The 22,547-nt window shown below is 39.6% G+C and overlaps 2 protein-coding genes across 2 annotated transcripts in view; one reads left to right on the top strand and one right to left on the bottom strand.

Moving 5' to 3' along the window:
* The window catches only part of LOC109400406 (polypyrimidine tract-binding protein 2), a 1,522,650-nt gene that overhangs the window by 21,248 nt on the left and 1,478,855 nt on the right, over positions 1-22,547 (top strand). The window lies entirely within an intron of this gene.
* LOC115259586 (perlucin-like) lies at positions 20,217-20,871 on the bottom strand. The gene is made up of 2 exons (XM_029860305.2): positions 20,694-20,871; positions 20,217-20,623 (listed from the first exon to the last, which is right to left on the bottom strand). The coding sequence occupies exons 1-2, from the start codon at positions 20,808-20,810 to the stop codon at positions 20,237-20,239; spliced, it is 504 nt and encodes a 167-aa protein (XP_029716165.2). The 5' UTR covers positions 20,811-20,871; the 3' UTR covers positions 20,217-20,236.

Below are 22,547 nucleotides of genomic sequence, written 5' to 3'. Positions count from 1 at the left end.
ATGCAAGGAACGAGGATCATTTAGTTCATTTAAATGTTCTAAGTGTAACGTATGCTTATGCATCAAAAAAGGCAAAAATTGCTTTACTGCGTTTCATTTGCAACCAGATTGAACACCCGCGAGAGTTACGAAATGTAATTAAAGACGAAAATGGAAAATTTTATACATAATTTAAAAATAAACGACAGAATGGTCTGTTTGTTTGTTTTTTTTTTATTTTTGGTGCAGTCATCTTCCCAGTGGAGCATAGGTGATCCATCATAAACATTGTTTTTTTATGTTGCATTCATATTTTAGAGTCAAATTGTGCATCTTTAGATCGAACGATTTGTTTGGAAACTACATTATTTATTTTTAAAAGACAAAAAACCTTCTGGGAAAGAAAGGGTAAAGTAAATAACTAAACAAATCATGCTAAAAAATGTTGTAAAATATTGCCGGAAGAAACACAGTTCAGTAAAAATTACTATGGGCTTCTTAATTATTATTTTTTATTTATTTTTCTTGTATTACAGGCAAAATAATAAGTTTTTGTCATGTATTTAAACCACCTTTCCCACTATTGCCCACGAGGGTTTCCACCCTCAAGTGATAGTAAAAAGTCTAATCTTTCAACTACCGACTGAGCCATCTGCGCCATTTTGCGCCCTTAAATAGTTACTTAAGTGAAAGTACACCTTAAAATATGATAAATTTGCCTATAACTTTTTCGTTTAAGGATAAAATGACTTGATATCTTCGGAAAAAATGTGTAATTCAACGTCCTGAACAAGTTTGTAGAAGGTCACAAAACTGTAGGATTTTATCTGTTGAAGCTACACTGAAAAAAACTAGTTTTAGGGGTACTTCGCACAAAACGCTCCATATCTCGAAAACCGTAAGAGGTGGAGCTTTGACATGTTCTACGATTTTTGTTCTCCTATTATGGGCTACAACTTTGCTGAAGACGTCAAACTTCTAAAAAAATATTTCGAAAAAATATTTTTTTATCTCACTTCTAGGGGGATTAATAATTTATTACATTTTATCAAAAGACGCCTTTTAACATGCAGAAAAACTTTGTAGAACACGCCAAACCTCTAGAACCAACCTAAAAAAAGTTATTAAATTTTGATCGTAAAATTATCGATTTCGAACACTGGGCCGCGCCACCAATATCTTAAAAAAATTGCTCGGATTTTAATGTTATTCTAAATTTTTTTCCACCATTAAAATTTATTGGTTTTTTCTTCAATTCAATGAAATAAAACATAAAAATTTCGAATTTGTTTTTGAATAATCGACTTTTACATTTCGTGACGTTACAACGAGCGTTCAGTTTCAAACAGGGTTGTGCTCGCGTAACGTCACGAAAATGCACATCATGTTACAAGCAGAATAATCAGCCAAATGTGCCCGAATTTGTGAATATATTATTGCATTATCTTCACTGCTTCAATGAGAACTTTATTCTATTGAAAATCCGTTTTGTGATAAATGGCTCGGAGGGCCAAGTTATTGCTATCTACAGTATGAATACTTTTTTTTGTTTCTTTATTATAGAGGTTTTCAGGAGGAGTATGAATACTTAATTAATGACTCCGGCACCCATCTTCGGCTTAGTACTACCCATATTCTTCTTATTTTGTCCCAAAGACTATGCCGCTGAGATCCATTACTTCGCACCGCCATATATTTAGATTTTTCAGCATAGAATTCATCACGCCGTCGAGATAAACATTTCTTCAATAATCTATGCGATGTCATCAATTGAAGTAAAAACTTACTTAGAGAGCTGGTATCTTTGGCAAAGTTGTTTGATAAGTCAAAGACTTACAGCTGATTCACCATTGGACGTGAGATTTCGCTACTGGGCGACGCTAATTTAAAAAAGTTTCTAATAGTTTTCAAATGATTAGAATTTCTCTAAAAGTTTCCTACAAGTTTTGATTAGTTGAGAAACTAGAGCAATTATGACTAATTTGAATACTTTTGGGCACTTTTTAAAACTTTACAACTTTTCTTGTCTGAATAAATATAATGTGCATGATTTTTCGATATTCCAACTATCACTAGGCAAGTAGAACCTTTTTTTTTTTTTAATCCGTGTCGGGTATTTCCATCACTGCGACCAGTTTTTTGATCTATTGTGACATATGCCCCTGATAAGTTTTATTATAGCTATGTATATCAAGATGACGTACCACTATTGTGAGTGATCGCCATCGTTTGATTAATAGCATTAACCCAGCACGGTTCGACATTTCGAATGAACTGCACTACCGTACTGGGTGTTGTTCTCCAAATGTCAGAGGGTCTAACAGCCCTTTGACGAAGAACTTACGTCTTGTTGTAAAGAGTGCCGGACAGTGGCACAGTAGATGTTCCGAGTCTTCTTTATCTGTGCCGCAAAAGCGACACATATCATCTTGAAGTTTTCCCATAAGCTTCAAGTGATATCGGCTCGGACAATGACCTGTTATAAGCCCAGTATATACGCTTAGATCTTTTTTGGAAAGATCCAGTATTTTACAAGTCTTAGAAACATTTGGAATAATAAATCGCCATGCTTGTCTTGCTATACAAGTGTTTTTCCAATTGTTCGTCACTTTCGAATGTTCTCTTATTTTGAGCTCCATTCGCAAAGCACAGGCAGATAGCCCACAAAAAGGTTCGGGCCCTATGAACTGAAGAGATGATCCAAGCCTTGCTAATTCATCGGCTCTTTCATTTCCATCAATTCCACAATGGCCAGGAACCCAATATAAGTTGACCTGATTACGACAGGACAGATCTTGAAGTGATTTAATGCACTCCCAAACATGTTTTGATGTACATACCGCTGACTTCAAAGCATTTAGTGCTGCTTGACTGTCAGACAATATGCATATATTTGAATGCCTATAGTTTCTTTGCAAACATATATTAGAGCATTCTAAAATTGCTTGAATTTCTGCCTGGAATACAGTTGGATACTTTCCCATGGGTATCGACAGGTTTATCCCTGGGCCAGTTACTCCTGCTCCCACTTTGTTGTTCAATTTTGAACCGTCTGTATAAAAAATAATCGATCCTGGTCGAAATTCTGGACCACCGACTCGCCACGAACTTCGATCAGGGTCATAAACTTTAAACATACGGTCAAAATTGTACCTTTTCTCCATTCAGTCTTCGTTGTTCATAACTATGGAGTTTATGCCAAAAGTTTTTAGAATACTAAGATGCCCATTAAGGTCACCTTCCAAGAGGTTCGTAAATCTTTTGATTCTTAGAGCGCTCTTTTCAGCTTCAAATTGTATAAATTGATGTAATGGAAGCATGTGTAATAAAGCATCCAATGCCAATGAAGGAGTGCTTCTCAATGCTCCAGTTATTGAGAGAGTCGCTAGTCTTTGTAATCTTCCTAGTTTTCTCTGAGCGACGGATTCTGTGGTTTTCTGCCACCAGACCAGTGAGGCATAGGTGATCCTGGGTCTCACGATTGCCGAAAAGATCCAATAAATCATTTTCGGTTTCAATCCCCACTGCTTACCAAATGTTTTTTTGCTTATCCAAAGAGCATTTGTCGCTTTTGTGATTATCTACTCTAGGTGTGAATTCCAATTCAGTTTGCTGTCAAGGACTACTCCGAGGTACTTGACTGTATTTGAAAGATCTATAGATATGCCTTTCAGGTATAAATTATTTATAGAAAATTTTCTCCTCTTTGTAAATGGTACAATAGTAGTTTTTGAAGGATTTACATTCAATCCTTCCCTATCACACAACGATGAGATACAATTTAGAGCAGTTTGCATTCTGTTTGCGATGATTTGGTCATATTTCCCACGAACTATTATGACTATATCGTCTGCGAAACCAATTATTTCAAATCCCTGTGATTCTAAGTTTTTCAGAAGATCATCAACTATCAAAGACCACAGAAGAGGTGATAAGACGCCTCCTTGTGGGCACCCTTTCACTGCTCTAACAGATATAGAGGAGCTTCCAAGGTTTGCTGATATCTCCCTTTTGGCTAACATTTCATTAATCCAATCAACAACACATTTATTGAAACCTCGTTTCATCATGGCCGTTGCTATTGAATTATGAGATGAATTATCAAAGGCTCCCTCAATGTCAAGAAAAGCAGAAAGAGCAATTTCTTTGGCATTGAGAGATTTTTCAAGTTTTGTAACAAGCTTATGTAATGCTGTTACTGATGATTTACCCTCTTGGTAGGCAAACTGGTGTTTGCTGAGAGGATTTTCAATAAGATATGATGATTTTATGTGCTCATCAATTATTTTTTCCATAGTTTTTAGTAGTACAGACGATAAGCTTATTGGCCTAAAGGATTTTGGCAGTGTTTTATCCTTTTTATTGGCCTTGGGGATAAAAATCACCCATACTTGTCGCCACCCTACTGGAATGTAACTTAAAGATAAGCTGGCTTGGAAAAGTTTAGTTAAAATAGGTGTTAAAATCGCCTTTCCCTTCTGCAGTAGTACAGGAAGAATTCCATCCCTACCAGGTGATTTGAAGGGTGCAAAGGAGTCAATCGCCCATTCAACTTTCTTTTCAGTAAATATTTGTTTGGCCAAAGTGCAACTATCGATCCTGTCTCTATTTGACCCAGTCGTTCCGCTCATTATTTCATGATCATACGTCCTGGTTTCAATAACGCCAGTTTCTGTTACAGCTGAACTTTGGTCTTCAGTTGAATTGATTACTGAACAGGGAAAATGTGTTTTCATCATCAACTCTAACGTTTCATTTGCAGAATTTGTAAAAGTCCCATTTTCTTTTTTCAGTGTTCCCAACCCGTTAGAATGATCCTTTGCAAGGATTTTTTGCAACCTGGCGGTTTCTGGAGTAGTTTCAATGCTTTCACATGTATGCCTCCAGTTAATCCTTTTTGATCTTCTTATTTCTTTATTATAATTTGTAAGGGATTCCTTATATGGGCCCCACTGTTGAGTTTGTTTAGCCCAGTTAAACATTTTCCGGGTAGAACCTTAATCCAAAGGACCTTTAAACTGAAGATCCTTGAAAAGTTAAACAACTCTCTAAGTAATGAGGGTCCTGAGATATATGAGTCGGTGATTCTTGTAATATAAAAGACAGACGTAACACTGACATAATTTCCATCCCATATACAGGGTGTTAGGTTCCTGAGTGCAAACTTTTTAAAGGGTGATAGAGGACCATAAATGGTGAAAAAAATTGTTCTACGCATATGGTCAAATCTCAACCGTAACGTAGTTATTGAACTTCTCATGTTTTTGACTCTTATTGCCTTAACTGGCTATAACTTGAAAATGGTCAAACTTATCGAAGTTTTTTTACCCTTATTCGGAAGATTATTGAAGTTTCTATCAAATGACATCTTTGAATCGATTGGTTTAGTTAAATAACTAAGTTTTCTAGAGCAAAATAGCTAAAAATAGTGTATTTTCATTTGTTTTTGTCAATTATCTTTGAAACATGCGTAATAAATTAAAAATCTTTCTTTAGCAAAGTTATGGCCCCTGTTACACTCTACAATTCGTTCTTTGGCACCAAACTTCTAGCTCTTATCGTTTTCTTGCAGTTTTGATTTAAATGTGCGGCACAATGCGCAAAACAGTGCTTTCCGTGACATTTGCAAATTTATTATCTAAAATGCGATGCTTAAATCGAAATTGCAACAAAACGATAAGAGATAGAAGTTTGATGTCAAAGAACGAATTGTAGAGTGGAACAGGGGCCACAACTTTGCATAAGAAAGAATTTTGAATTATTACGCATGTTTCAAAGATAATTGACAAAAATAAATTAAAACACACTACTTTTGAGCTATTTGTTCTAGAAATCTTAGTTATTTAACTAAACCAATCGATTCAAAGATGACATTTGATAGAAAATTTAATAATCTTTCGATTAAGGGTAAAAAAACTTCGAAAAGTTTGACCATTTTCAAGTTATAGCCAGTTAAGGAAATAAGAGTCAAAAACATGGGAAGTTCAATAACTACGTAACGGTATAGATTTGACCATATGCGTAGAACAATTTTTTTCTCCATTTATGGTCCTCTAACACCCTTTGAAAAGTTTGCACTCAGGAGCCTAACACCCTGTATTTCAAGATCTTTATTATTTAGACAGTTGGTGTCCTCGACAAAGTTGTTTGGCTGGCCAAGAACTTTCAATTGATGGGCCGTATGATTTCAAATCCTTCCACTAGGAGGCGCTAGAGGCCATACACATTTTAGTTTCGTTTATCACAGGATCCTGAATAATTAGAAATGTTGTTGCTTCGGTAAAGTTGTTTGGTAGATCAAGTAGGTACTTTCAGTTTAATAGCCGTTTGGTGATTATTTCTGCCGCACCGTGGCACAAGTTGCAAATTTTCAAAAGCATACCAATTTTATTAATTATCTTGAAAACATTCAACAAGCCGTAATTCTGTAGAAATTCTCAAATTTTGACTGATTGTTCCTCAGCTTGTTATCTGTAATTGCTACAAATTTGGACTCAATTGGTTAGCTCTACACGAAGATAGAGCGCTTTAAACAGAATACACTAAAACCCCAATTTACGCTCACTTTTTTGCGCCAAACTCAATTTACGCACCAATTCCCAAATAGCGCTCCCCCAATTTATGCTCCTTAGGCGTAAATTGGGGTTTTAGGTATGTATTCGAGAACTAGTAACATGTGATACATATGGTACATACATAGAGAGAGGGTTAGGGTAGAGGCTAGGGTAGATGGTTGGGGTAGAGGGTAGGGCAGAAGGTAGGGTAGAGAGCTGGGTAGAGGGTAAAGGTGAGAGTAGGCTAGAAGGTGGGGTTGAGGGTAGGGTAAAAGGTAGGGTAGAGGGTTAGGGTAGAAGGTAGGGTAGAGGGTTCGGGTAGAGAGTATGGTAGAAGGTATGTTAGAGGGTAGGGTTGAAGGTAGGGTAGAGGGTTATGTTAGAGAGTACACACTTAGAAAAAATGACGGATTACGGTAAAAATTTACCGTTATCTCAACAGCTGAACGTACGGTAAAAAGTTCGGTGATTTTTCATATCACCGAACGTACTGTGAATCTCAGGTAAATGCATCTGTCGAAATTGCCGGAACGTTCGGTACTTTTTACAAATTTACCGCAAAAATCGCAGAACGTTCGGTATGTTTGTTTACGAATGAACTGCCAATATCACTGAACGTACGGTAAACATTACAAATGATCCGTGAATATTACCGACCGTACGGTAGTTTTTCACAAATTTACGGCGATTTTATGCGAGCACAAAAAAACCTCTATTTTCATAAAAAGGTCGATTATGGGATTGAATGCACGACCTTCTGATCAGGAATCACACTTGCTGCCACAATACAAGTGAGTCTTGCTTGGAGATGATGCGCAAATTCTAATAGAACTGATGCTCAAAGCTGCCAGCGTGGCTGTCAAACGCATTTTACAGTAGTACGGTAAAATAGTCCCATCACCGGTCTATTCGGTAAAATATTCACAGATCTCCTGTAAATTGATCTGATTTCTCCGGTTCTTCGGTGCTTTCATAGATTTCACCGATTTTCTCTTGTAATTTCATCGATTTCACCGTAATACTGTAGTTTGCTTGTTTGCAGACCAGTTTTAGTGATTTTTTTCACCGAATACTGTAATTTATTCTAAGTGTGTAGGGTAGAAGGTAAGGTAGAGGGTGGGATAGAAGGTAGGATGGAGGGTAGAATAGAAGGTAGGGAGGTACATAGAGGGTTAGGGTAGAGGGTAGGGTAGAGGGTAGAGTAGAGAGTAGGGTAGAAGGTTAGTGTAGAGGGTAGGGTAGAGGGTAGGGTAAATGGTAGGATAGAGGGTTAGGATAGAGGGTAGGGTGGAGAATAGGGTAGAGGGTAGGGTAGAAGGTAGGGTAGAGGGTAGGGTAGAGGATAGGGTAGAGGGTTAGGGAAGGCGGACATGAGATGAGATGAGAAATGAGGAGATGAGATAAGAGATGAGATTGTTACCGACAACATCGGCAGCAATGGAACGTCAGGCCATGCTAGTTATTTGTTTTAGTAGATAATTTGTATTGTTAAAAAAAATCTTATATGTATGTGTTAGTAATCCTATACCTATTGTTAGAAAAAAGTATTTAAAAAAATGTAAATAAAAACCTTAGAATATTTTTAGTAATGTTAGATTGAGTAAAAAAAAAACAAAAAAAAAGGTTGAGAACCTCTGAAAAGTTAAATTCAAAAATGCATCGAAAACGGAAGCAAATTTATAATGCAACAACACCAAATCCGCAGGGAGTATCTGGAGGAAGGGAATGGAGGAACGATGGGAAGGGGAGGATGGAAAGGAGGATTTTGGAGAGAAAGGAGGTAAGGATCGAACGATGCGTTTTTTGGGGAGGGGATTGAAGTCCAGGATCGGGTGCCAACCACACGTACAACAAGTTCGGCTCGGCAAATAAGTGGACAGTGCGTGATTTCTATCCGGCTTTCGGGAAGTGAACAATACATCCCAAGTTAGAGTGCGCTAAAGTGAAGTGGAACCGTTCCTGGTATCTGGACGAACAAACCCCTGGACGGTTCAGGAGCGTAGCCTCTACCCTACGAAACACGACACACATCTCCATGCGGTACCATCCGCCAGGCGGTGTGAAGGCATCCAACGATTCCACCGTCGGTATTTAACCCCTTTGATACCCGTGGCCGGCAAACGCCGATCAACCAGGCAGCATCCAGGGACGCGTCGGTCTCTCAACGCTACGGCTTCGCCAATGCCAGCCGTCGATTCTTACGCCAGGTACCGACCCCCCCCCCCCCCCCCTCTTCTACCAGCGAAGCGCCGGTTTCTCAACGTTCCGAAGCAGCATGACGCGAACACCGCATGGTTCATCAGGTACGTCCGACTCCATCTCCTCCCTTCCTCCACCACCACCGAGCAGTAAAAGGGCCCCAACGAAACCAAATGTGAATTTGTAACCATAAAACTAACCCACACCTATACAGACAAAATTAGAGAATACAGTAGATACAGTAGATAAGACTCAACTCATATCTTTTAAGGTGAAATGGGAGAGCGTCCAGGTGCATTTTTGCCTCGTATTTTTAAGAGCACCGATCTCGTCATCCACAAAACGCTGGAAAACTAAAAAGCTACTCAATGTTTATCACGAGTGAGCAAGGCTACTCATTGCTTTTTCAGCTCTGTTTGTTGTTTAGATGACGAGATCCGTGCTTTCGGTATTTGCTAGGCAGCCATTGCGACGGCCATCTTTGGATTCGCTCATATATGTCCTTAAACCCTAAAAGCGAGAGAGCAAATTCCCTAGCAGTGTTCTGGCCTTCCCTTGTTCGCTTGGTGAATATAGTTGGCAGGTAAGTATAGGGTAGTCGAGTCTTCCCCGGTCAATGCCGACCCTGAGGAACCTAAGAAGGTGAGCTGGCCTGGGCGTACGGACGCCGATACCACAGGATGTGTGGAGCGTCCGAAGGTAGTTACAAGATGAGAGATGAGACGAGGGGTGAGATGAGAAATGAGATATGATGCGAGATGTATTGAGAGATGAGATGAGAAATGAGATAAGAGATGAGATGAAAGATGAGAGATGAGTTGAGAGATGAGAGATGAGATAAGAGATGAGAGATGAGAGATGAGAGATTGAAGATTAGAGATTAGAGATGAGAGATGAGAGATGAGAGATGAGAGATGAGAGATGAGAGATGAGAGATGAGAGATGAGAGATGAGAGATGAGAGATGAGAGATGAAAGATGAGAGATGAGAGATGAGAGATGAGAGATGAGAGATGAGAGATGAGGGATGAGAGATGAGAGGTGAGAGCTGAGAGATGAAAGATGGGATGAGAGATGGTATGAAAGATGGTATTAGAAATGAGATGAAAGAGGAGGTTAGAGATGAGGTGAAAGATGCGATAAGAGATGAGATGAGAGATGAGACGAAATGAGAGATGCGAGATGAAAGATGAGAGATGCGAGATGAGATGAAAAATGAGATGAGATGAGATCTGGTTTAGGAAATATCCCGTACAAAAAAATGCTCTTCCTTCTATCAGTTTAGGTCCGCACCATAGATTGGAAACCACTGATTTTTCTACATATCTATATCAGAGATACTGATCCTTGAGATGATCAATCCGTAAAACATTTGCTCTTCTTCCTAGTACAACGGGAGTGATAAGGAGGCAACATAAGCCTGATAAGAGCGGTGAGAGTTCTCTTGCCAGCGATAACATCGCATCTCATCTCCGGAGGGCAGACTGGCTGAACGAGCCGGACCGAACTTCGGTGTAGATCAACAAGACAACCGGACAGCATGGGCGGTAGACCCACGGTCATTTTAATTCGTTACTTTTAAGTTGTGTTAGTGCGTAATGTTAAGTCCAAATTAAAGTAGTGTCTAAGTCAAATAAACCGGGTTTTGCATGGTACCGAACGTTTTTTAAATAAATGTAGTTTTTGAAGCCAACCGCCGCGAGTTGTAGTGCAAATGCTAAAACATACCGATTCGAAGAAACCACCCAATTGAAGACACTATGGTACACGGACTTTCTGTGTGATTGGAGAAAATTTCATCATCCGATGTTGGAGGCTGGAATCAACCCAAGTATCCTCTGCTGAGTTAATCCAAGGTAATTGGCCCGTCCCCTTTCCCCTATATTGGTCTTTGATTACCATTTGATTTGAATACAATATATCCAAAGTAAAAAAGTTCCAGCTTGTAGAATACACTGTTTAAGAATGCACTCTACGCAGGGACGTGAACGAAAACTGCAATCAAGCGATAGTTTGAAACCCAGCAGTACATCGCAGCAGAGTCTCATGGCGGCAGAGATTTGACTTGATCATAGATAAAAGTGATGGCGGGAAATCGCCCAGGATCCTTCACCTTTACCCCCTGCACCATCAGTAGCGCACAAAACTGAAACAACAGTTTCGGATCAGGCAAAACGCAGTCGAATTTTCACTTTAACAAGTAAGTCAACCTACCAAACCTAATAATCTAGTCATTGGGCAACATTTTCTCCTCTCCAAACGACTGCCAGAACCCATTCCTGCCTTCACCACCGCAACTTACTCGACCATGTTCTCTAGAACAGGTCGTTAAACCTGAGAGAGGGTTGACGATGAGATTAGCAGACGATGGAGTGTTGTGTTGTTGTAGGCAGGCCATAGAAACGAAACGACATGCGGTTCATCATTTGGCAATTTTCCAGTTCTACCCGTTCCAAGAGAACAACTTTTCTCCCCAGCACGCATCATATATTCCTATTTTCGTGTGATCTAGCATCTGGGAAATGGCATCAGAGCAGCACCACACCGTGTGAGTGGTGTTAATTTTTACGACAATGACTGTCCCCGAGAATCCATCCCACACGGGCCACACGCACAGTTGGACACCTACTCTACAGTTCAAGCAAATACTCCAAGTGACGACAGATCGGGTGCTCCACACACTACTGATAGTGCCCTCTTCTAACTCTAGTAGCAGATGTTGGTATGTTTTTCAGACAATACTGAACACATCTCACCGACCAGAAAGAAGGCTGTCATAAAGCTAATTTCCTTGGCACGGACGCCGTCGTTCAGCATTTCGTCTCCCGGTTATGGGTCCTGACACGGACTGTTACTGGGGCGGCATTTGATCCGAGAATGATGGTAATTTTAAACTTACATATGACTACTACTGCTTGAGGGTGTATCGTTAAAACTGCGGTATGTCGTTGAAAAGGGTTTTTAGTGGTTTTTGGAGAGGATTCACACGTGTGGTGCCAATGAGGGGCTGTTTATGAGTTTCGTGATCCAGATTTGCTTACGTTTGATGTGCATTAGGGAGACACGGATTTACATGACGGGCGGTCGTCATAGCAAATGGGAATTAAAAGCTAATGGCATTAGTTTGCTGATTGATTCTAATGTTGTTTTCTGTGATTCAACGAAACTGTATCATGAGCCAACTGCTATCCTGCCAGCTTTACCGTTAATGACTGTTCAAGTTTTCGTTAAGGGTCCATCCATGAGGTATGTCGCGCTTAGTGCATGCAGAAGGAGGGAGGCGGGGTCAGGATGTCAAATGTGGGACAAGCAATGGTCTCAGTCTGTTTCAGCAGGTATTTGGTATAATTTTATTTAGCACCTTCTTCCAGCACAGCCTCCCGTATCGTTACACCTGGTGATCACCACAACAAAAGGAATCGCAAATCGACCACGTTTTGATTGATGGACGGCACTTCTCCGACATTATCGACGTCAGAACCTTTCGTGGCGCTAATATCCACTCTGATCACTACCTGGTGATGGTTAAACTGCGCCCAAAACTCTCTGTTATTAACAATGTACAGTACCGACGACCGCCCGGCACGATCTAGAGCGACTGAAGCAACCGGATGTCGCCACCGCATAAGCGCAGAATCTCGAGCCAGCGTTGCGACGAAGGTGTGCTCAATGTGGCTCCTCTAGAGGACAGCTGGAGTACAGTGAAAGCAGCCATCAACAACGTAGCCGAGAGCACTATCGGGTACGTAGAACGGAGTCGCAGTCGACGAAACGATTGGTTCGACGAGGAATTCAGGGCTGTTCTGGAGGAGAAGAACGCAGCGCGGGCGGTAATGCTGCAGCATGGGACCCGACAGAATGTGGAGCGGTACAGACAGAAGCGAAAGCAGCAGACCCGTCTCTTCCGGGAGAAAAAGCGCCCCCTGGAAGAAGCGGAGTGCGAAGAAATGGAACTGCTGTGCCGTTCACAAGAAACATGTACGTTTTACCAGAAGCTCAACGCATCTCGCAAAGGCTACGTGCCGCAAGCCTCCTGACGGACAAACGTGAGGTGATCGAAAGGTGGAATCAGCACTTCGACGTGCACCTGAATGGCGAAGAGAATGTACACACTTAAATCCGTTTCTCGAGCTCGGCAATAAAAAATGCCGAGACTGAACGGCAAATTGAGATTTTGCTGATTGATCAGTAATTTAAATTACTTATGCTGATACTCGGTAAAAATATTTACTGAAAATACGAAAAAAAGGTCATCGTATACCGAAATTCGGAAATAAACTTTACTGAACTATTCGGTAATCATTGATTTTGCCGGAATCAGCAATTGCGTTTGACGAGATTTCGGTAAATGCATTACGTTTTGCTGACAATCAGTAAGGCAGCTGTCACTCGAATGCACTCTCCATCGTCACCATCTTGTTTCCAAGTGTTTCCCGAGAGTGCCTGCCTCCTGCTTAGCAAAGTTTTAGTTAAGATTATAAGCGATTTTACGTTGAACTTCCGTGTTCCAGTGAGCGTAGAATCTTTAAGCATCAATAAAAGATGGTCAGATTTAGTGTTGTGCTGCGTGAGTGCACATTAACAGATTTTCAATTTTTGTTGCAGAAGCCTTGCCGGAAACCTTTTTGATGAACTACAGCATCACAATCAATGAAATGCATGCGACGAATTATGTAGCAGAATGAAGATTAATTTGATTCAGTGACAAATAAACGTTGTTGAATTTCAGGTAACTGTCTTGTCATTAGTTATAATTGATTTAAAAAGAATTTCATTATTCGGAAATGTATTACAAGTTTAAGTTTACTGATTAATCAGCAATCCGTGTTTTGTTTTGATTTTTTGCCGATTAATCAGCAAAATATTTGCCGAGTATTTCAGCAACATTTGACATTTCATTAAAATGTAAGATTGCCGATCGCTCAGCAACTTGAACTTTTGCCGAGATGATTGCTGAGTACTCGGCTGTGCAAATCTCGGCAATTATTTTGCTGACATTCGGCAAACAAAACTAAGTGTGTAGACACGGAGGACCGAGGCAGCGGAGGATTTTTCAATGCAAGCTCATGGGATATCAAAACAAGTACAGTGGTTTTTCGGTTTTATCACGGTCAAAAAAAAATTTTACCGTGATATAAACGAAATCGTGAATTTAGCGAAACGAGCAATAAATGTAAATTTTTTATCCAAAATAGTTTCGCTGCAAAATATATACGTCGTAGCTTATATTTTTTTTAACTGTTTTGGTGGACTGGACAATGCTGTATTGATTTTATATTGATTTCGGAATGTTTTAAAACAAGTGTGATAAAAATGAAATGAAAATCGTGATATAATCGAACAGAAAACCGTGAATTTGAGCGAGTAGTGATTAAAACGACTAGTGATAAAACCGAAACGCCACTGTACGTTGTTTCGTCAAATCATTCTTCTATGCAATGAAACATCGGCATCAAAATAATGCCGAAATGTTAAGAGTTATCGAATTCATTTGCTTATCTTTGCCTGTCCAAAAATTCACCAAGTAAAACTCTGATTCAACGCCGAACACATTCAGTTCAAAATTTCAAATACAAATAGCATAAATAAAACTTCAATATAATTATTGCTTAGAATGAAATAATCTTTAAATGCAGTTCTATTTAAAAAGAAAATGTGTTGCAATACAAAACATCCAAATTTGTTACAATTTTAATAAACTAGTTTGTCAAATTTGAGGAAAAATAAATATTAAAATTGATTGTTTCGAATCTGTGGTCACTGTCACTGGCTGAAACGTCATTTTTCCATTTTGTACAAGAAGGGCGAAACTTAAAATAGAAGTTTTCAGGATCATGTACGAAATCGACTCAGAATTGTTTTACGATAGTGATGTTAGTAAAAATGTCGTAGTGAAACGCTCGAGACAGCATGAAGACGGGGAGATTGAAGTAATGATTATGGAAAAAACTGCAAAAAGGTCCTTGGAACATTTTCTTTGTATTGCAAGCAGTGAATCAAAATTCAACCATCGCCCAACAATAATGACGATGTCGCAACCTGCATATGTTGCGACAATCCACCAAATGTGACATTAGTTTGTCCCAACTTGAAAAAAATAGGATAAACATCGGACACCACGAGTTCAGAGATTTTTATGCCTTGCATTGTGATTTTCGAGCGATAACTTTGAGACGGTAAACACGGCAATCCTCTATCGCCAAACTGGTTTGATTTTGGATTAGTAATAATCGATTATTCACGAGTTGAAAAGTACGCAACAAATTCAGCTTCCGTTTTGTCTGCATCAAAAAAATAATATCATGTCATTATCTGTTACCGGTTGGGATAAAGAGTAATCGCTGCGCCTTCTTTGTTGTTTGTTTTCGTCTTTTGTCCGACAATGTTTTTCACTGACTGCCAGTTTTATGAGGAAATCTATAATGACAATTATGGAATATCCGCAGATTTTGGTATGTATTTTTAACAAAAATTTGACAGAAATAAAACCTCTTTGAGTGACTTTCAAATAGGCAAGACTTCTTCTTCTTCTTGGCGTAACGTCCTCATTGGGACAAAGCCTGCTTCTCAGCTTAGTGTTCTATGAGCACTTCCACAGTTATTAACTGAGAGCTTCCTCTGCCAATGACCATTTTGCATGTGTATATCGTGTGGCAGGCACGAAGATACTCTATGCCCAAGGAAGTCAAGGAAATTTCCTTTACGAAAAGATCCTGGACCGACCGGGATTCGAACCCGTCACCCTCAGCATGGTCATGCTGACTACCCGTGCGTTTACCGCCTCGGCTATATGGGCAAGACTATAAAATAGAATAATGGAGGGCTGTGAGGCGACACTAGTGTTCCTAAACAATAATAGAATTAAAGATGTTTCTTGTCTTGAAGAATAAAAAAAATATTTTTGTTTTGGCACAAAAGCCTGCGGCGCACCTGAGAAATGTTCACGGCGCACAGTTTGGGAAGTACTGCCTTAACCCTTTGGAGCCGGGGGGGTTCATATATGACCCCAACATAGAAACGGCTGTATTTATTCACCCATTCGATAAAACAGAATACTGTGTTCGTCAAAGTTGTTGCAAATTGGGTCCTCTATTAAAGTAAAATGAGAATATTTTGTAATTGGGACTTCATTGATAACCTGGAACATCCTGAACACCATAAAGTTTAGAGAAACGAATTGATATACCAGTTATTCTAAAAGCTGAACTTGAAAGTGGATTACGTTTACATGTATTCATTTAGCCTTCGTCAAGAATATCAAAAGGTGTTTTATATTCTGGGATGTTCTAGGTGATCCAAACTGTCCTATAGTGAAGTCCTTCAAATCTACAAGAATAAGTTTATGTATTTTCGCCACAAATAATAGCATTGCATACTGGGATCCGCGAAGCTCTTCAAATCGCAAATATCGTTTAGAGCCACTACTGGGACATTCCAGGTCAGCCTAACTACTCTAGAGTTCAGGACTTCAGGTCTACACTCGTAACATCAGCCATATCTGTAATACTGAGTAACGTTGCATATTTATCCGTGGTTACTGGACCAATCTGAAGTCTACTGTTTTATTATAAACCTTTGGGACATTCAGTTTGTCCAAACTGTTCTATTATGCAGTCCTTCAAATTTACAAGAAAAACTTTATGTGTTTTCACCATAAACAATAGCATAACATAATCTACTGAGATCCGTGAAGCTCTTTAAATCTCAAATGTCATGAATAGAAAATGGTTAAACCAAATTTGCCAAGGGCACATAACCAATTTTACTTAGGACATTATCCGATACGTTTCATCTTCGACTCATCAGTACAGAGCAGTGCTACTTACACCGCTAAGCAGACGTAATGTCTAGCAGAGTCTAGTAGGGTTTGATCTCATCAGAATGACATAGTGCATTTTGGAAGCCACCCGATCTTCCGCACAGTCGTTTACTTGAGCTAAGAAAGTACTAAGTGAGTACTAGGCTCTGCTAGACATTACGTCTGCTTAGCGGTGTAAGTAGCACTGCTCTGTACTGATGAGTCGAAGACGAAACGTATCGAACACAGTCCTAAGTACTCAAATGTCATTTAGAGACACTATAGGAATGATCCAGGTCAGCCAAACTATCTTTGAGTTTAAAACTTCAGGTCTACACTCGTAACATCAGCTATATCTGACATACTGGGTAACGTTTCATAATCAATCGCGGTGACTGGACCTACCTGAAGTCTACTTTATATTATTATGAACCTTTGGGACATTGAGGGTCGTCCAAACTTTCCTGAAGTTTAGCTCTTGATAGTAACAGTAGTTATTCTCACAATAAACTTCAGACTGTAATATGTAATCCCCCTGGCATATCATGAGTTATTTCAAGATAGCTTTGAGATATTCCAGATCAACAACACTACTCCTGAGGCCATAGCTTCAGGTCTACACTTGTGATAATAACTTTTGCCACTACGTTAAGTAGTGTTACATAATCCACTGTACTTACCAAAGCAGTTACAGGAACAATAAGCGTTGTACCTATTATATTTTTGGGATATTATGGGCTTCCTTACTGTTATGAAGATTAGTTGATAAAAACAACCACTGTAACCTTCATCAGAAGACATACCGGACATGATAGATTACAAATCGTAGCATTGTATAAAAAAGAAGTTACCGTTACACCCATAGAGTTTAGGATCTAAACTCAAGAGCAATTTGGATGACCTAGAATATCCTGACTGATCTGATATTGTTTATTAACCTTTCAGAAGACTTACTGGACATAATAAATTACAAATCGTAGCTTTGTATAATAAAAGAAGTTATTGATTAAGCTATTGATCACCAAAACTACAGAAAAATGTAGAAAAAACTCCATAGTAACGTTTGGAAAAAAATCCGGCTTCAAAGGGTTAAAATAGTGTTTTTGTTATTACTTTTTTAGGGATTTTTTAAAATTTTCATGTGTTCTTTGTGATAAAATACACTTTGTTCCACTTTCTCTGTTACTCCTTCATATATTTGTTCAAAATTTCCTGCTGTGATTCTTTCAAGGATTTCTACAAGGCTTCAGGAATTCTATGTGGAGTCCACCAGGAAGTTTTTCTGGGAGTCCTCCAGAAATACTTGTAGGACTCCTAAGAGCAATTGCTGGAGATATCCCAGCTGATATTACTAGTTTACAAAATAAAACGAAAGTCGTGAACTTCTGTCAACGACCAAAGTTTTTGAAGTACAATTTAGCACTGATTTCGAAACCGTGCTTCAAAAAATTTTAAGTAGAGCAGTTTTTGAGTTTTAGCTTAATATCAAGTTTTACAATTTTTAAAAATATGGAATTTACTAAAATTCAAATATCTTGAGTTTTGTTCAACCAATTACAAATCTTTTGCCATAAATTAAAAGCTGAGTACAATACCATTCGATCATCTGAATGCAGGTTTTGCGTCAGATTGATGAAATTCAAGATATTGGCGAGTTTTAGGAACGATCTTCTTAAATTTTAGTCAAATTTCCAAAAATATTTGAAGAAATGTATTTTTTTCAATAAGAAAAAAACAATATAAAAATTCTTTCTCAACGTTTATTTGACATATCATATGTAGGCGAGTTACAGTAAAAAAATCAGCTCAATCGGAGCATTGATTACGGAGAATGAGATGTGTGAAGTGAGTGACGTTGCTTAAAAATAGAACAAAAATCGATTTCAAATCATCAACCTTGTATGGAAAGTCGAAAAAATTTCCGCTCCACTGTAATTTTTTTCCTTCGCGTTTTCGAACTCAGGGCATGATTCTACACCAAAAATGATCATCAGCTTACCGAGTTCAAAAATGCTGCCCAAGTAACACACTTGTCACGGAAGAGTCACGGCGGCGCAAGTTTTTGTTGTGCAGAAGTCACCATGACTTACTTCTAACAAATAAACAGTTACTTGCTAGAAGTAAGTCACAGTGACTTCTGCGCAACAAAATCCTGCGCCGTCGTGACTCTTCGGTGACAAGTGTGTTACTTGGGTGTAAACTAGTGTATTGTTTGAAATCCCAGTGCGAATTCCTGAAGAAATCTAAGTAGGTATATTTGAAGGAATCCTAGCAGTAATTTCCGCTGGCATTCCAAGAGAATGTTCAAAAATAATCCTTGAAGAAATCTAATGAGAACTCTCATAAGGAAAATAATAATTTTATAGGAGTCCTGGGAGGGAGGATTTGTATAGGGATCCTTGAAGAAACCTCTGGAGCAATCTTTGAAAACTTTTTTTACACGGTTTTTTTTACGAGGAACAAAAAATCGCGTAAAAACAGAATTTAGTGTATAAATTTGTAAAGAAATTCCAAACGGATTTCCCCAAAGATTTCTCCACGGATCCCTCCTCAAAAGTTTCTCTTGGAATTCAACTTGATTTTCTCCAAGAGTTCACTCAGAAATTATTTATAGGAAACCCGATTTCCAGGAATGGGATTCATGCAAAAGTTTCTTCAGTGATTTCTGCAGGGTTTTTTTTTTCAAAAGATTTCTCCAAAATATTCAACTAGATATTTCCCCAAGAATGCCTGCCTGTTGGAGAAATTATTTCTGAGATTCCTACACTTATTCTTGATGGGATCATTCAGAATTCCACTTGGGATTCTCCCAGAAATCTCTTTTCATATTGTTAGATATATTAGATACGATTATTCCTTTCCGCGCCACTGTGCCAAGATATAGACCGGTCTCTGAGTGACCGCATCTCTAAAGTACATGAAGCGGATAAGAGCAGAAGATGATGATGTGCTCTCGCAGCATCTCCACCAGGAGAAATTGTAATCCAAGTCAGTTTAATTTCGATCATCGAACGTGTCGGTAGCGATCGTTGGATCGCACGTCGGTGACTAAAAATACAGTCCATTTAATATTCGAATAAACGCGTGTGCTAATTAAACCAGTGCGATTAATAAAATCATTTCTCGTGAACGTATCACTATTCGTCGTCGCGTGTGTCATCCGAATTCTTCATTCGCGGGTGCTTTCGCTGAAGTGCGAACCGGGAGTTTCCCACACATATTTTTACTGGAAATCCTCTTCTGCTGGAAATTCTTGGGGACTTCCTGAAGGATTGCCAATATTAATAACTGCAGAAATACCGTGTGGAAATGCTTCAGAAATCCCAGCAGGCAGGTAGGAGGAAAAAGATCCAGCAAGAATTTGTAGAAGTATACAGAAAAAAAAATCCAAGATGAAACTATGTATGAAGAAATCACTAAAGGAATCATCGGAGCAATTTCTGAAAAAAAAAATCCCAGCTGAAACTCTACATTAATTCCTGGATGAATTTCAAGAGGATTTCTCAAAAGATTTCCCCAAGAAATTTTATTAGAATTACTCTGGGAACGCTTGCTGGGGTTCCTCTGAAAATTCGTCCTAGGGTTCCTCAAGAGAGTCCATTTGAAGTTCTTCCAGGAGTTCCTGCTAGGATTCATCCAGAGATTTCTTCAAGGATTTCTCTTGGAATTCAGAACATCACTATCTATATCTACAATTACATCTTTATTCACTTGTGATGCCAAGCTGCTTCCTGTACATTCTCACAGACCACCACCAGTTTCCGCTCGCAGTGCCAGTCATTCCAATGCCAGGTCAAATTCTTGGCCGGTTCGTACCACATGTGAAGACAGTGTTCAGTGCTGCCCTGGTTATCCGGCTGAGTTCGACCCCAGTTGGTGTACCCTTTGCTAATCTCCATGCCGGTTTCAAGCCAAACGAAGGTGCCTTCCTGCGCTAGATCGCTTGCACCAATCCACAGGTCCGTCCGGGTGACGTTGAAGATCAGCGAATGCTCTATCAATCGGACGATTTCATTCTGCTTGGCCTCAGTGTCGATCACGGCCATTCGCATCCCGAGCAGGTGACAGTACTCGGCGGCACCGATCCAATTGTGCTGTGGGAGGAAAAACAACGAAATGTCTAGATTTATCCATCCAACAGGCGACCGAGCCAAAGCAGCTTACAATTACTCTGGAAACGTAGAACTTTGACGGCGAAGTGCAGTAGAGATCTTGAGCAGACGTGAGACTTGCCCATGATGCTAGAACAGCGGCGATGATCCGAAATACCGAGTGCGACATTTTCCTAAGGTTACCGAGCGAAAAACCGTCTGTGGCGAAGTGCACCTTGCGGGTCACTTATATGCGACTTTGGAGAGCGTGAATTCTGCGCTCGTGCCCGATAAGGTCAGAATGTGGTCAGTTGTTTGTGCAGCGGAATAGGTATGTGATAAGACGCCGAGTGGTTTCGACCGGTCAAAGTGGTATGTCTTGTTTTGGAGACAATCGATTATCACGACCCCATTAAGGCGTTAGTTAAAATTTCAGAAATAGATGTGAGATTGATGGTCTTGGGATTCACACGCCAGGCATTCTTGTTCTATTTTCAGACTTTGTGATGTGTTTCGCGATAATTGCAAGCAAATAATACGCTACAAGCTTGAGGTATATTATAAGGCATTGGTACCAACTTTGGGTATAAATAGTGACAGCTTTCGAAAAATTTGGATTTTACAATCCCATCCGTCCTTATTGGTGATCCTCTCCTCATCACCAGCCCCAATCCCCAGCTATCCTACGAAAGGAGGCAAAAGATTAGGATTATGACGCGGAAAGAGTCCCTCGATGATCCTCTCCAACTTTGGAGACTATTCCGTAGGAGCAATTTCACCTCTTGTCTTGGCCATCATGATCCTGCAGGCTGCACCCCTCGGATTCGCATTGGCTCTCTGACAGAGACCCTCGAAGCATACCGTTTTGCTTGCCCTTACCTCTGTTTTCAGCGTGACTTTGGCAGCGGTTCTTGTAATGTGTGTTGTGTGCTTAGTGTTGGAGGCTAGTACACCATGGCCACGCAGGCCATAGCGAGACTAGCTCCGTCGATGCCTGTTTCTAAATTACAATGAAAATAGAACGCAAAACAACTTCCATCAAACTAGACGGCTGCCGACTGATACCTCAATCAGCAACCGTCGCACTCTTTATTCATTCCAGGTATATACAATTTGACTATTTTCTTAAATAACATCATACCTACGCCAACAAATCTACCTCGCTCCAACACTCCAAACTCGTACCTGAAGGTTCGACGCTACCCGAGCGTTCAACGCTACCTAACTTCCAACACTTAGCTGGTAGTGCATTCTGGGCACTGATGTCCTTTTGACTTCAGCAAGATTGAGGAAGTGCATGCCGTGAATATGTTCACCAAGGAGGTGCGGCTGAAACAGAGTCTGTTCTGGCATCCAACAATTGAATAAGAAACTCTATATCGCGTCAGCTATACCTATGGTGGCAGCCCCACCAACGCAATCTGGGCAGTAGACCTGTTCACTTTTTTTGACCTACCCGTGTCACATCAAATTATCAATCCACATGCAAAAACAAGGCTTCAGTCCAAAATTGAGCCAAATTGGTAAAGGTTTAGAGGTGTATCAAATCGATTTTGTGTTTTTTCGAGCAATTTCACGAAAATGTACTTCAATATCCAGAAAATTGCACCAAAAAGGTACCGAAAACACCGTTAAAATATAGTTAGAACAATACTCTACAACTTTGCCGAGGACACTACGGTGTTTAAATTGCGTATTTCAAAGTTATTCAACAATTTTCGTTGAAAAATCACCAAAAAATACAATATTTTTACGATTTTTCATGTAAAAGTCATGTAATTTTACATTGTTTTAGGTGACTAATTTTATGAGCTATTGCTCCTATGTGTTACGAACATTTCGTCCATACATCATTTTAGTGTAGAAATTCGTTTTCATTGGCTAATTATCAAAAGTTTGTCACGTTGATACTAAAAATTGTACAGAG

This window comes from Aedes albopictus, chromosome 1 (assembly GCF_035046485.1).
Source record: "Aedes albopictus strain Foshan chromosome 1, AalbF5, whole genome shotgun sequence".
NCBI classification, from domain to species: Eukaryota; Metazoa; Arthropoda; class Insecta; order Diptera; family Culicidae; genus Aedes; species Aedes albopictus.
Note: the sequence above shows the minus strand (reverse complement) of the source record. Positions and strands in the feature narration are given on the sequence as shown.

Excerpts from the sequence above, each read along its gene's own strand:
- LOC115259586 (XM_029860305.2), bottom strand. The coding sequence starts at position 20,810 with ATGTCGCACTCGGTATTTCGGATCATCGCCGCTGTTCTAGCATCATGG. Across the intron at positions 20,624-20,693 it reads TCTACGTTTCCAGAGTAATT|CACAATTGGATCGGTGCCGC; the intron begins GTAAGCTGCTTT and ends TTCCTCCCACAG.